Source organism: Xenopus laevis, chromosome 3S (assembly GCF_017654675.1).
Source record: "Xenopus laevis strain J_2021 chromosome 3S, Xenopus_laevis_v10.1, whole genome shotgun sequence".
NCBI classification, from domain to species: Eukaryota; Metazoa; Chordata; class Amphibia; order Anura; family Pipidae; genus Xenopus; species Xenopus laevis.
In genome coordinates this window covers 53800563-53817008 of record NC_054376.1, presented here as the reverse complement: position 1 = coordinate 53817008, position 16446 = coordinate 53800563, and the positions used below count along the sequence as shown (strand labels likewise).

At 38.8% G+C, this 16446-nt stretch overlaps 1 protein-coding gene across 1 annotated transcript in view; it reads left to right on the top strand.

Moving 5' to 3' along the window:
* LOC108712931 (DNA-binding protein RFX7) overlaps positions 1 to 10665 on the top strand; it is a 65158-nt gene extending 54493 nt beyond the window's left edge. Inside the window, exons 8-9 of the mRNA XM_018255462.2 lie at positions 2725 to 3020; positions 4482 to 10665. Coding sequence (XP_018110951.1) covers positions 2725 to 3020; positions 4482 to 7697 — 3512 coding nt within the window. The 3' untranslated portion in view covers positions 7698 to 10665. The remainder of the gene's footprint in view (positions 1 to 2724; positions 3021 to 4481) is intronic.
* The last annotated feature ends 5781 nt before the right edge of the window (positions 10666 to 16446 follow it).

Sequence of the window (16446 nt, the reverse complement as noted above, 5' to 3'; positions counted from 1 at the left end):
TGAATAACAATGAAAGGTAGGCCTGCCCACAGTTTAAAAAAAAAAAATTGTAAGCACACCAGTCACAGTAAAATAACTTATAACTCAACCAGGGGCAGAGAGATGGAAAGATGCAGCAACTACATACGAGGCTCCTTCTGCGGCCCCAACAGTGTGCAGGACACATGTAAATGTTTACAGTCCGCAGCAAGAGCTTTGAAATTCCTCTGCTTATTTTGGTCACAAACTCTTCTAGGAGAATATGGCCTGGATGGGGGAAGGGGGTCCAATAATCCCATTATTATAAATAAGCCCCTGTTTAGCAGTTGGTGCTGCCATGCTGGTTCCTGTAGGGAGAAGATAATCCATATAGAATACAGGGCTAGCAGTGGGTGCTGGGAAATAACACAACACTTTATACAAAAGGGCCCTGGTCCCCACACCCCATTTTGTGAGCCTATGAATATCAATGAAGTGAGGAGTTAGTAATGACACACCCAGGTGCTGAAAGTAGGGGTTATTTTCTTTCAAATACCGTATATACTCCGTATATACGCCAATCCCTCACCGGATCCCTCACCTCCCTCTCCCATAGCGCATCAGGACTCTGTGACTGACTGTCACGATCGCCGCCCGGAGCAGGTCCAGGAGCTCCGGGCGGCGCGTCCTTCCCTGCCGGCGTCGCTCCCAAAATGGCGGCGCCCATGGCCGCCACGTGGGTAGCGGCGCCGGCGCCTCTACCCACGTGGCGGCCATGGGCGCCGCCATTTTGGAAGGACGCCGGCAGGGAAGGACGCGCCGCCCGGAGCTCCTGGACCTGCTCCGGGCGGCGATCGTGACAGTCAGTCACAGAGTCCTGATGCGCTATGGGAGAGGGAGGTGAGGGATCCGGTGAGGGATTGGCGTATATACGGAGTATATATGGGAGAGGGAGGTGAGGGATTGGCGTATGACCCGCGTATAAGCCGAGGTCGAGTTTTTCAGCACATTTTGGGTGCTGAAAAACTCGGCTTATACGCGAGTATATACGGTACTGGTACAGATTTGCAAGGTGCCATGCTCTTGTTCACAACTTTGAAACCCTGGGTCATTACTGTTTCAGGGCTGCTTAATCTCTAGGCTGGTATTATAAAGTGTTTTTTAGCGCTATATATTATTAGACTTTACTTCTCCTTTAAAGGCTCAGCAGAGCCACACTACAGCTTGGGCCCTATTAATTTTTCTCAGCACATAATCCTTACAGCCCCTAACTACTTCCAGTTTAATTTGCATCAGGTTGTCCACTTGTGCTTGAATAGTAAGTCTTTGTTCAATTTGGCAATTGTATATGGGGCAAAGCAGATCAGAGGCAATGATTGAATCATATGAGGATATTTGAACAGCTGATAGAAATGAAATATAAAATATACATACATACAGAAGTCATTTCTGAAACAGACAAATGCTTTGTGCAGGAAGCAAATATGTGCTAACATTTGAGGGCCACTCACACTGAAAAGAGATCATGGTGACAAATTCAAAAAAAATGAACAACCAATATTACCAACAGTTTACATAAAACATACATAATACAAATATACAGTATGTGTTTTTTTTATTTTTTACCAGGCATGTTTTCATTTACTGTAGCTTCTTTAGGTGGCCATAGACGTTATGATTTTTTAAAGATCTTTTTGTTATTGTAAGACCAAGCTTATACTGAAACTATCTTTTTGTTTTTACGTTTTTTTTCCATCAACTAAAAAGACAATTTCATGAGATATTGTCTAGTTACTAAGCTGTGAAAACTGTGGGTAGTTGCCTGCTTGGCCCTGCAAACAATTGTACAATGAATGTTTCGCTGTGAACGATTACAATTTTCTAACCTGACTGATCAATTTTCTGACCTATGTTGGACAAAAATTGTTAGATGTACAATTGTTCAGTGCCCACCAACCCAATCTCAATAATTTGTTTGATTGCGCTAATATTGTTGTTAGCGAGAGAAAAATCTTGTCTATGGACAACTTTAAACCTCTTTCTCCCATTATGGGAGGTCAGTTATCCATTCAATCAGACCATTGGCAAATTTAAACAGAAGTGAGGAGTAGCTTTGGCTTTATTTTATTGAGTCCAAATCAACTAGAGTTTTTTTGTTTGTTTAAATATTTCACCACTCATCCGAGCGGCTGCTTTAGTAGAATGTCAGCTCAAGAAAACTCAGTAAAGTTTAGCTGCTTAAGACTTTTAATTCTACTATATACTGTGGATCATGACCAAAGAATCTTGATAGATATTTGGCGTCTTTTATTTCTGTATTTGACAGTGCCACATGGACCAAGAAGAGGAAAATTCAGATTCAACTTTTGACAGACCTGCTGCAAAGAATTGCAGAATAGTCTGCCTAAACTGCCCCTGAGGTGTGGTATGTGTCCATATGGCTAGGCTGAGTTTGAAATTTGTCAGACTTCCTTGCCAAATGTGTGCATGTATTGCTACCTCAAGGTTTCCTAAACTACTGAACTGGAGGTATTAGCTTGGCTGGAGAATAGTAAAGCTAGGTTTCAAAAGCTAGGCTATGTACTTTTAATATATACTCAAACAACAGGCCCTCCTACACGTACATTGTTTTTTTATTTGTTATTCATATTTAAAATGTTTATTTTGAGTAAGTTCTTCTTGTATTCTAGTAAGTATTACTCTCCCTATACTTCTCATGAAATAAATGTGACAAAATGAATATTTTGGGCACTTTGGTTTTTGCAGGATTAAAGGGAATTACACAGACTTCAGCTTTTGTTCCTATGTCTGAAACCAATTCTTTCCACCCACAAGTAAAGAGCTTGACTTCCCCAGTAGATGCTAAGCAGCAGCTGCAGAGGAAGATACAAAAGAAACAGCAAGAACAGAAGCTTCAGTCACCATTACCAGGAGAGCTCCAATTGAAAAAACAAGATGGAGCTGCATCCAATGGAATGACCAATATCTGTAATGGCAGCCCTGCAATCCTCTCACCTCAGCCTATTGGCATTGTAGTGGCAGCTGTTCAAAGCCCAATTCCGGTAATTCAATTGAATTATTTCTATATGATTTCTAAAATGTTGAATTTGTTTACTGCAATAACTAATAAAGTCACGATGGTTTGTGAGATACCATTGTAAGCATGAATCTATATAATTATAGTATGGCTAATTCTAAACTAATTTTCAAATGGTCCCTGACCCCATATAAAAAACAAATTAAGTAAGGCTGCAAAATCACTCTCCTCTTCGTATTTAAATGCATGGTTGCTAGGATAATTTGGACCCGAGCAATCAGATTGCTTAAATCGCAAACTGGAGGAATGCTGAATAAAATGTTAAATAATTTAAAAAAAACACAATTAATAAAATATTTGTAAAATTGTTAATTGTCTCAGAATTTCACTCTGTGCATCATACCTAAAGTTAATTTAAAGGTGAACATTCTAAATATTTCTAATCGAGATGTAAGTTTGTTTAAAGGGATACTGTCATGGGACAAAAACATTTTTTCAAAATGAATCAGTTAATAGTGCTGCTCCAGCAGAAATCCATTTCTCAAAAGAGCAAACAGATTTTTTTTATATTCAATTTTGAAATCTGACATGGGGCTAGACATATTGTCAATTTCCCAGCTGCCCCAAGTCATGTGACTTGTGCTCTGATAAACTTCAATCACTCTTTACTGCTGTACTGAAAGTTGGAGTGATACCCCCCTCCCTTTTCCCCCCCCAGCAGCCAAACAAAAGAACAATGGGAAGGTTACCAGATAACAGCTCCCTAATACAAGATAACAGCTCCCTAATACAAGATAACAGCTGCCTGGCAGATCTAAAGGTGGCCATACACGGGCCGATAAAAGCTGCCGACAGACCGTGTCGGCAGCTTATTGGCCAGATCTCGATCGGATGGGACAAAAATTCCCGTCGGATCAGGCCGCATCTATTCGTTGAGGCGTTCCCGCAATCCAACCGCCCGTTAGGATCCGATTGTTGGGCCCTAGGGCCCACGATCGGATCAGCCCGATATTGCCCACCTCACGGTGGGCATATCAGAGGGAGATCCGCTCGTTTGGCGACATTGCCAAACGAGCGGATCTCTCAGTGTATGGGCACCTTAAGAAAAACACTCAATAGTAAAAACCCATGTCTCGCTGAGACACATTCAGTTACATTGAGAAGGAAAAATAGCAGCCCGCCAGAAAGCATTTCTCTCCTAAAGTGCAGGCACAAGTCACATGACCAGGGGCAGCTGGGAATTTGACAAAATGCCTAGCCCCATCTCAGATTTCAAAATTGAATATAAAAAAATCTGTTTGCTCTTTTGAGAAATGGATTTCAGTCGAGAATTCTGCTGGAGTAGCACTATTAACTGATGCGTTTTGAAAAAAACCTGTTTTCCGATGACAGGATCCCTTTAAGCACTCTGTATGTTTTAAGCCGGCCGTTCCTATTAGTAGTTTGTTTATACATTTGTTACATAACCGCTTTTTTTATTTAATAGGTACAACGAAACAGGCCTCTTGTGACTTCACCGAGTCCTATTGGTTCTTCTGAAGGCAAAGTTCTCCCTCTAAACGTGCAAGTGGTCACTCAGCACATGCAGTCTGTTAAACAGTCACCAAAGACTCCCCAGAATATCTCGGCAAGTCCTGTTGGTGATCGTTCTGCTCGACATCGATACCCTCAAATCCTTCCTAAGCCAGCCAGTTCTAATGCCTTGACGATCCGCTCTCCTACCACTGTGGTTTTTACCAGTAGTCCAATAAAGACCGTTGTTCCTAGTCCACATGTTAGTTCATTGAATGTGGTTAAAATGACAACAATCTCTCTTGCTCCAAGCCGTGCTGGTACCCCAGTGAAACAAACTTCCAATAATAGTACAGGCACAACTGACGAGATTAGAACTGGTCCTCAGATTAAGAATGGGTCTGTGGTTTCTTTGCAGTCTCCTGTACCAAGAGTAGGCACACCTGCAGCATCTTCAGTGGAGGTAAAAGCAGAACCAGAAATTGTTTCTGACGACACGGTAGTGCAGTGCCAAGAGACTCCTGATAGTTCTAAAGCTCAAAAAGGAACTGTTTTGGGTTTCACACAAAAGGGTATTCAAGAGAGTGTGACATCAAAGATATCCCAAGATGCTGCCCGGGATCAAGCTGTTAAAAGTATTGATCACAGAGCTGAAGGAACAAGGACCAAATGTAAAAGCCGGTCTGTTGAAGGTACAAATGTTTCTTCAACAGGCAGTAACCAGAGTACTCTAACCCTTTGCGTTGCACCTCAGACTTTATTTAATAATTGCCCTAGTCAAAACACTAATGGAGATAAAGGAGTGAAAGATGTCAGAATGTGTAACAAAAGTCCCCGGAAGCGATTACCCACTACAGGGCAGGAGTCACCAATACCACCAGCTAAAAAATCACTTCTAGGTCAGTTACCTTCAGAATGCCCTGCACCTGTAGGTATTGCTATTAAGAAGATTCCTAAAACACTGTCCGCAAAAAATGATGATGCTGTTACCCTTGCTTTGGTACCAAGCAAAGATACAGAAGCAGATAATACCACTTTAGCAGTAAATTACTCTTTGAGTTGTGTTTCTGAAGCACCCAGTGATACACCCCAAGAGCTTGTGGTCTCATCTCAGGATGTTAAAGTAAAACTAGAAGGAAATGTGTTTAAGTTTATGAATGAATCAAAATCAGATAACCCTTTTAGTCAAGGTGCCTGGCAACAGATTGCTGAAGATGCAGATTTCTCATCTTCTAACTGTGAGCAGACTCAAACTATTGGTGTACTGGGTATTTCTGGAACTTCTGGTGCTGATAACCTGCAGAAACCAGTATGGGATGCAGTTGATTTTGAAGGAATACAGCAGGACACATACAGCCAGCAACTTGAAGATTCATCTTTGAATCGGCTACAAGCACATTCTTCAAACCAGTTACCTCAGCGTTCTGATATGACTGACCCTAGCTTCTTTTCTTTTGATGATGACCTTACCCAAGACAGCATTGTAGAGGAACTGGTACTCATGGAAGAACAAATGTCAATGAACAATAATGCTCAGAACTATGTTAATTTAGGTATGGTGCTGCAAAACCAATCAACTGCTAGCCATGGGACACCAGTACCCACTCATCCAGGCAGTGCACACTTTTTCCATTCAGTCCACAGCAGTGTAACTCCCGTTCACACACCCACTCCAACGCCAACTCCCACTCCAACGCCAACTCCAACTCCAACATCTGAAATGATTTCGGGCACTCTTTTAGCCAGAGAAAGCCCATGCTCTCACTTAGCTCAAACAACACCTGTAGATAGTGTTTTAGGAAGCAGTCGACATACACCAGTTGGAACTCCTCATTCTAACTGTAGCAGCAGTGTTCCCCCAAGTCCAGTTGAATGCAGAAATCCATTTGCGTTCACACCTATAAGTGCCAGCATGTCATATGATGCTAGCATTGTGTCAAGTAGCCCAGTTAAACCAATGCAGAGGCCTATGGCAACCCATCCAGACAAAACTAAATTAGAATGGATGAATAATGGGTATAGCAGTGTAGTAAATCCCTCTGTTTCCAGTCATGGTATTCTACAAAGCTATAAAGAGCTGGACAGTTTTAGAAAGCCACATGCATTTGCAGTGCCTGGTCAGTCATATCAGTCTCAGTCTAGACATCATGACAATCATTTTGGCAGGTTGACCCCTGTTTCACCAGTGCAACATCAGTTGTCCATTATAAATAATGCCAGCAAACAAGAAGGATTTGCAGTACCCGCACCTTTAGACAACAAATCTACAAATTCTTCTGGAAATAGCTATTTCAGGTGTCGTAGTGTAAGCCCAGCTGTACATCGTCAACGTAACCTAAGTGGAAACACAAACTGCCCAGTTTCTAATGTACCACAGTCTAATGTGACAACTTTTGGAACTCTAGTAGCACCAGAGATTCAGAGCATACTCAACAATATACAACCAGATAACAGTGCCAACAGTATAGCTCAACGAAGTCAGTCAGTCCCTCTGACAGTAATGATGCAAACAGCTTTTCCATCTCTGCAGAAGCAAAGTAACACACAGAACATCACACATGTTTTATTAAGTAAACTGGATTCTGACAGAGATGATGCAGTCAGGGGGTTGGGAATAAACAACTTGCCTTCTAATTATACTGCAAGAATGAATCTCACTCAGATTTTAGAAACATCTCCCATGTTTTCTGGTGCCAATCCGCAAAATATATTGAATTCCAGCAGTTCATCTTATGAATTCCAAGCCCCATCTTACCTCACAAAAAATAATAGTTCTGAGGAAATCAGTTTTACACCTGTGGAAAACCAAGCACAAGCTGGTGATATTGGAGAGCAGCAACTTGATTTCAGTAGCACTGTTAAGGATCTGTTAGATGGAGATAGCCTACAAACCAACCAGCAGCTTGTGGTTCAAGTGGCCTCAGAATTGAACAATGCCTCTGACTTCTCCAGCGACATTCGATTGTCTTCTGAGCTCTCAGGCAGCATCAATGATCTCAATACTTTAGATCCAAATCTGTTGTTTGATCCAGGTCGACAGCCTGGGCAAGACGAGGATGCTACACTGGAAGAACTTAACAATGACCCTTTGTTTCAGCAGATTTGCAATGAATCCATAAACTCCATGACCTCTGCTGGATTTGAATGGATGGAAAGCAAAGACCACCCTACCGTTGAAATGTTGGGTTAATCTTGTAGTATAAATGTAGCACACTGTATCAAAAAGGCAGACGTTGTATTTGTCTTAATGGAAGTGCCTCCCGCAGCAGAAACATTTGTAATTATGAGATTTTGATAAGGTTTGCTGCACAAATTGATCGTTCAGCTGTTTTGAACAAGCATAAAAAATATCTGCAATCTTGGGCAATTGATGAGCCAGTATTAAAATCATTTGTTTTTGCCCGCTTGGTATAATTTCACTTGAGCTGACAGTCATTCAAAAGCCAGTTACACTAATGAGCATGTTTTAGTCTAATGTTTAGCTAGCTCCAGACCATGCTTCTCCCAGCCTATCCTTTATAGGAACTGCTGTTTCCCTTGAGGTGTAAAGAACAAACAAATTACATCTTGGTTTGATTATAATGACTGGGATACCGTTGTGAATACTTTTATTACTTGTGACGTACGTGTAAATTATCAAAAGAAAGGAAAAAAAATGTGTTCTTGTTATTGAAACATAACTAGGAGCAGTGCCCAGTAGCTGTTTGTGTTTTCTTTTTATGCACTATGATGTAATAAGAAACTTTTTAAACGTTCGTGACCTCACATGATAGTTAGACTTTTTGGGGTTTTTTTTTTTTTTTTTTTTTTTTTTTTAAATCTGGTTTTTCACATAAGCAAATATGTGAAATCACTTTCCAGTGAGTATACAATGGTGTGGTGAGTTCTAAAACAGTGAGTAGGCTTCTGCGGAATCACCACTGTATTTTGGAGGTCGCTTCCCGAAAGCCTGTCCACTAGCAGTGTAACAGCAGCTGATATTAAGCACTGATATTTCTAATATTTGTACATATTAGAAAATGTGTCTTTGTTGCATGTATTTTTTTTTCTTTTAGCAAGACAGAGAAAAGAAATTGGACCTTTAAGATTACCTTTTACGACTCATACTCCATATTTTAGGATGCTTGCATGCATAACAGTGGCTGCCCTCTTTTAAATGGTTAAGTAAAAAAGTTTTTTCCTGGACACCGGATATAGGAAGAATGCTTTCATGTGAAGTGTTGCATTAGTCACTTTTTTATCAGTATGTATGTAGTGGCCAAGAAGGCTGTTGGGTAGGGATATGGACCGTATACTCCTGAAGATTTTATAATCAAACCTGACATTCAGAATTATGAAGCTGTCACTGTAGATTTTTTTTTTAATGCATGTGAAACAATTTTAGCTGTACTGTATGTGCAAGCTTTGGATACTCTCAAACTTCCTTGCTTGATATTTTGCAGCGCTTCATGAAATTCTCTTCAGCCCATCCTTAAAGCAGTGTAAAACAGAACGGAAATCCCCCAGAAATGTAAAAATTTTGACCTTGCCAATAATCAAATGGCTTAGTTGTGTAGAGTAATCATTTTGGTTAAGTGTTTATCTTTGTTAAAATGCAAATACCATAAAGTTCAAATTGTTTCCTCATCCTTTTAAACAAACGGTGCTAAGGCCAACTCCAGAGCTTTGTAAACTTGTATGTGATTGTTTCCTTGGCCATTCTATGCGTTTGCTGGTATTTTTAAATCTTTTTTTAATACCTGCTCTTAGTACTTGTTACTACTGTACATTGAGATGGAGCACTATTGCGTACCAAAGTATTAAAAAAAAAAAAAAAAAAAAAAGGAAAAGAAAACCAAAAGGATAAAATTTATATATTTTAATTGTGACCTTTGCAGGCAAAAAGTGTGTTTGTCTGTTGGGGAAAAACACTGGTGAGCACGTGATAGCAAAAATTTCATTCTTTATCCTAGTTTTAAAAACAAAAAAGGATTATATGTATGAGAGATCTATATAAACACCAGTGCTTTTACTGCTAGATCGTTTGCCAGTGTTTGCAGGGCTGCAATGGAATATGATCCTCTAGCAGCAAACACTATAATTTTATTTTGATAGAAAAAAAAAATGGTAAAAAGAGAGAACCATTGGCAATGTACCCTATGTATAGTATTGCAGCAAACACTTTCAATTTTGATCGGAGGCATTTTCTGTAAGCATAATGCCTTTTCATACTGCCTTGAAATCTGACATTTTTGCTGCCAGAAGGTGGCACCATTAGCAATGGAAAAGGATTAATCACGAGTACATTCTCGGGTTCATTTATTGCACTAACTTTCCCTTGAACCTGTGACATGGCACATCTCTTCTGATAAATGCAACTATTTTGCCCCAAGAGAGAAAAAAAAAAAAAGAGAGAAAAATTATTTCATTCTATTAAAAAAATAAGTAAATAAAAGGTTGTTTTTTTTAAAAAAAAAAAAAAAAAGAGAAATGTCATACAAATGACAGATACAATTGTCTTATGTAGCAATGTGCATTGATCTCAGTGAGATATTATATTTCTTATTCTCTTACATGAGAATATTACAGCAGGAAGAAATTACGTTTAGTTGCTTCACCGTGTTAATACATGATCACAGTATGTGCATGTGTGTTATTACCTTGTACAGTCTTGGTATATTCTTGTAACCACTTTTTGCTGTATTAAAATGTGTTCTGTGTTGCCCTGGCAAACATAGTTATTCACAGGATGTTTCCTTTTATGTTGACTAATTCAGATTGGTTGTTAAAACTTTCCCCCTTGTTTGATTTTATTTTCTGGTGTTTTTTTAAAAAAAAAAATTTGACTTTTTTATCATGATACTTCATTGCAAATGCTCTTTTTGCAAAAAGCTGCATTACTCAGACCTTTGGACTATGAAGGGAAGATTATCCTGTGCAATGCATAGAAGCAGCAGAATGTGCACTGCCCGTCGCACATTACCAAAATAATCCCCCTCTCGGTTTTTTACTGCAAAAAAAAACAAACATCTGATGACCCCCTATTTCATTGTCTGTTGTACTGCTGATACCACAGTAGTTTAAACTTGCAGTAAAATTTCAGTTATGTTTTTTATGAAAAGTGCTCAAAAATGTTTTTTTTAAATGTTTTCAAAAAACAATAAAAATATTTTATATGACCCGTGTGGCATAGAAAAGTTTTTGCACCTTCTGTCCTGTGTTAGAATGTATACATAATATACAAAGGAAAAGGATGGCATATTCAGAATAGAACAAACGGAGTGATTGGAAAATATTCCCCTTTTATGTACTACTTAGCTCTATAAAAAATAATGCCATAGAAGCCTCACAGACAATATTAAGCATAATGGCCCACTGTGGGATTTGGGGTCTTATGCAGCAAAGTGCTGTCAGAACATTCAAATTCACTTTCAGTCCCTCCTTTTCTTCCTACACGACTCACAGAAAAGTCCCAATATTTGTTTTTCAATCAGTTCAAATATTTGTTCTGACCAACGGTGGCCGATACCTGCCGACAGACCGATTTGGCAGCTTATTGGCCCGTGTATGGGGCCCTCCGACAGGCTTCCCCGATCGATATCTGGCCGAAAGTCGCCAGATGTCGATCAGGCAGGGGTAAAAATCCTGTTGGATTGCTGACTGCATATGTTCATTGTTAACTTTCTTTATGATCCGATTGTTGGGCCCTAGAGCCCAAAATTGGATCTGCACCAATATTGCCCATCTCAAGGAGGGCATATCGGGGAGATATGTTGCCAAACAAGCAGATCTCTCTGTGTAGGGCTACCGTAAGGTGAGGTTTTTGCATGTGATTCACATAGACCGGAAATAATTCATCTGGCAAGCTCCTCTCAACCACTTTGTATGCCATTAGCCAACAAGCAGTAGTTACTAATCTCTTCATGCAGCAGTTGGGTGTGAGATATTCATTGACAGTTAGATCCAATATATGTTATAGGGTGGGTGGCTCAGAAGGTGTATTAGAGCGAACTCTATTAAAATCACCAGACATCATGTCTCTCTACATGCAGAATTTTTGCAAAAGGCAGTTATTTTGTTAGATTTTGTTTGTACTGAAATAAGTTATTTGAGTGAGCTCTAATTCATCTGCTAGGAAAGGGAGCCCCCTATAAGATATATTGGACCTAACTGTCAATGAATATCTGACACCCAACTCCTGCATGAAGACAGAATGAAAAGAAACAGATGCTGAGAGAGGGATAGTGTAGATAAACTTGATTGTTTCAGAAACGGTACAACATTTTTAATTGGTTATATTTCAAAAACTTCTTATTTCAGTATGCGAAACTCATTTTAAATTTGCGATTGCAATAGTTCCCCTTTAAGTGAGCAGTATATTTTAGCTGATTTCCCATCCCACATTCCTTGGAGTATTATATATTGCTCATGTATAGTGGTGTGAAAAACTATTTGCCCCCTTCCTGATTTCTTATTCTTTTGCATGTTTGTCACACTTAAATGTTTCTGCTCATCAAAAACCGTTAACTATTAGTCAAAGATAACATAATTGAACACAAAATGCAGTTTTTAAATGAAGGTTTACGTTATTAAGGGAGAAAAAAACTCCAAATCTACATGGGCCTGTGTGAAAAAGTGATTGCCCCCCTTGTTAAAAAAATAACTTAACTGTGGTTTATCACACCTGAGTTCAATTTCAAAGGTTATAAAGCCATTTCTAAAGCTTTGGGACTCCAGCGAACCACAGTGAGAGCCATTATCCACAAATGGCAAAAACATGGAACAGTGGTGAACCTTCCCAGGTGTGGCCGGCCGACCAAAATTACCCCAGAGACAACTCATCCGAGAGGCCACAAAAGACCCCAGGACAACATCTAAAGAACTGCAGGCCTCACTTGCCTCAATTAAGGTCAGTGTTCACGACTCCACCATAAGAAAGAGACTGGGCAAAAACGGCCTGCATGGCAGATTTCCAAGGCGCAAACCACTTTTAAGCAAAAAGAACATTAAGGCTCGTCTCAATTTTTCTAAAAAACATCTCAATGATTGCCAAGACTTTTGGGAAAATACCTTGTGGACCGACGAGACAAAAGTTGAACTTTTTGGAAGGTGCGCGTCCCGTTACATCTGGCGTAAAAGTAACACAGCATTTCAGAAAAAGAACATCATACCAACAGTAAAATATAGTGGTGGTAGTGTGATGGTCTGGGGTTGTTTTGCTGCTTCAGGACCTGGAAGACTTGCTGTGATAGATGGAACCATGAATTCTACTGTCTACCAAAAAATCCTGAAGGAGAATGTCCGGCCATCTGTTCGTCAACTCAAGCTGAAGCGATCTTGGGTGCTGCAGCAGGACAATGACCCAAAACACACCAGCAAATCCACCTCTGAATGGCTGAAGAAAAACAAAATGAAGACTTTGGAGTGGCCTAGTCAAAGTCCTGACCTGAATCCTATTGAGATGTTGTGGCATGACCTTAAAAAGGCGGTTCATGCTAGAAAACCCTCAAATAAAGCTGAATTACAACAATTCTGCAAAGATGAGTGGGCCAAAATTCCTCCAGAGCGCTGTAAAAGACTCGTTGCAAGTTATCGCAAACGCTTGATTGCAGTTATTGCTGCTAAGGGTGGCCCAACCAGTTATTAGGTTCAGGGGGCAATTACTTTTTCACACAGGTTTGGATTTCTTTTCTCCCTAAATAATAAAAACCCTCATTTAAAAACTGCATTTTGTGTTTACTTGCGTTATCTTTGACTAATAGTTAAATGTGTTTGATGATCAGAAACATTTTGTGTGACAAACATGCAAAAGAATAAGAAATCAGGAAGGGGGCAAATAGTTTTTCACACCACTGTACTCTAAATTGCAATTGTGCCTTAGGACTTCAGTAATCCATAAACTGAACATAAAGACATCAATAAACAGTAAATCAAGACATGGTTGTAAAAAAAAAAGTACTTACTAAATTTTACTCAACTTTGAAAAAAAAATAATTTTCAGTTAAAAATTGCCATTTACTTATGCTTATTGAAAAAAAAAACTTAGTAGTAAGTATGCCCCATAAGTGCAAACAAAGGAGAAGTATCAGTAGGTTTTTAAATAAAGCTCCTGTTTATTCAGATGTGTTTTGAATGTGTGATTAATAGCATCTATAGGATTTTAATAAAAAAAAAAATGTAAGAAAAATACATATTTTTTAGTCTTTGGCGCCTAACAGTTAATCATAGAAGGATTCATTTCCTATTTTATGCAGTTTCCCTGATACATTGACCACATTCAGCATAAATAAATAATTTGTATTGTTGTAGGAAACCAGAATGCCACAACATTGCTGACAATGCCAGCCTTAAAAAAACTTCCCAAATAGCTCTGATTGGAGTAACTTTTGGAGCAATCTAGTATTTAATGGGCCCTAGCTAAGAGATTACGGGCAGAACTGCTGAGTTGTCACCTTTAGGCTGAATCTGGACATATACAATAGGTTTAGCTAGCAAGTGCCTTACAACTATGACCTACAAAACATGTATAGGTATGGGATCCATTATCCAGAAACCCATTATCCAGAAAGCTCTTAATTATGGGAAGGCATCCACCATAGACTCCATTTTGATAAAATAATTCTGATTTGTAGAAGTTATTTAAATTTTCTCTGTAATAATAAAACCGTACCTTGTACTTGATCCTAAATAAGATATAATTAATCCTTACTGGAAGCATAACAATCATATTGGGTTTAATAAATGTTTATATAAATCCTTAGTAGACTTAGGGGCAGATTTATACCTTCTAGAGCATTTTTCTAAGTTTTTGGAAGTCGAAGTAAAATCGTTCGATTGATCGCTGAAATCCTTTGAATCTTTCGATTCAAAGGATTTAATTGTTCGATCTTTCGATTGTACTTCGACTGCAGGGTTCGATTCGAAGGATTTAATCATTCGGTTTTACTTCGACTGCAGGATACCCAAATTCGATGAAAAAAACTTCGACTTCGATATTCAATTCGGTGGTCGAATTTCAAAGTATTTTTAACTTCGAAATTCGACCCTTGATAAATCTGCCCCTAAAAGTATGGAGATCCAAATTATGGAAAGAACCCTCATCTGGAGAACCCTAGGTCCCCAACATTCTGGATAACAGGTCTCATACCTGTCTAGTGCTATTTTACATTTTTGTGTCACTGACATCATTGACAGAGACTGTAAACTCATTTGGGCACAGCCTACAGGTTAGCAAGCTTTTTGTTGTGATTGAAAATTGAGATTTTGTATTGGATGCACAGTTGTGGGGTTTCTTTTATCAATGCATTTTTAAATAAAATCTATGATCATGGGTTAGAGATTGTGATCACAAAAATCATGGAGGACAGGAAAATGGTAAAATGATTAAATCCGGCCCTTACTCTTTGCTCTACAAAGCCATTACTCTAATAGCATTGTATCATTCAATCTGTTACCCCCCCCCCAAATGTAAGGCCAGTTGAGAAATATTGAGGGGCATCATGGTTTTCTCTAAAGCAGCATAATTTTCATTTCACCCTGTTCACTCTGAGCCTTTTCTCTTATTATGGCCTCCTTTTTACTACAATCAAATTTTGGAATCTATTTCTTAATTGTTATTTCATACAGCACCAAAATATTGCACAGAAGAAAACGATTGTGTTTTGCAGGCAAAGCTGCAGGGAGTTTCTAGTAGATTTTATCTGAAGTACTTGTTATTACAAGGTCTATTAAAACATGTTTTTCTGGTTGGAGAAAGTTTTCATGTTGATACCATTGCCATTCCCAACACAATACTCCACTAAAAGTATAGTGGGTTACTCTTCTGAACTGGCATTAGACGTGCTCTAAAAGTGGAATAAAACAAAGGTTATTTAGGGTGAAAAGGCAACTTAGTTATTGTGAAAAGTGGAAGACATTCACCTAGTTCAAATATCAGAAGAATTTGTTTTGCCGTTTAGGAATCTACATGTTTGTTAAAACAGCCACACAGGCTAGCGAGTAACGAAAGATCATGCACATTGCAGAATATAGTGTTAAGCTTAGTCAAATTTCACTGACTGGGAACACTGGTGAGGAGGATACAAACACTAACCAAAATTCCAAAAAATGTGTTAATCAGTTTGTCTATAAGTAATTTGCTTTCACTATCCTAAATGATGCATAGTGCAGCAAGCTAAAACTCCTGCAGTGAAATGTGAAGCTTTTCCTGTGCATTATCATTTCTAATGCACAGCTAGAAAGAGGTTGGGCCCCATCTGCTCTTGAGAGCAACAGCTTTATTTGCACTGGTATAAACCCACTTACACTTCTTCAATATACTTTACCTCCCTCCCTAATGGATTTATTACTGTATAAGGAATTCTTACGATTTGGGATTTTTCCAAACATTACTAAAAAAATATAGAACAGGAAAAAGAATATTCCATGCAAGCACAAATGGTGCCAATCATTTTTAAAGCAGTAAACATTTGTTTCCAAAATCACATTAACTTTCCAAAATATGTTGCATAGTTTTTAGATAAAAGTAAACTCTTTGAATTGTGTCAATAGAATCCCTTTAACCCCATCACAGGGAGTGGCTTCTTTACTCCACAATTTTTTCACTTCTGTATTTGATGATCTAGTTGTTTGTGCCAGTGTATGAGACTTTATTCAGTTGCACATTGGGCAGGTAATCTGCTGCTGGGAAGAGAGGGCTTCATGTGGCTCCCTAAACTATGTTTAGCACAGGTACTATTTAATTAATCAGTACTGACCTAAAGTAAATGATTCTCTGTTAATATAGTGCTGATATGTTTATGCAATGTTTTACAGAAGTTGTTCATTGCAATCATTCTAATATGTAGTTTTTTTTAAGGTAGAACTAATGCTGAGAAGAAAAAGTAGGGCAGAAATTATCTACATTCGGGGGCACATTTACTAAGCTCGAGTGAAGGATTAGAATGAAAAAAACGTTGAAT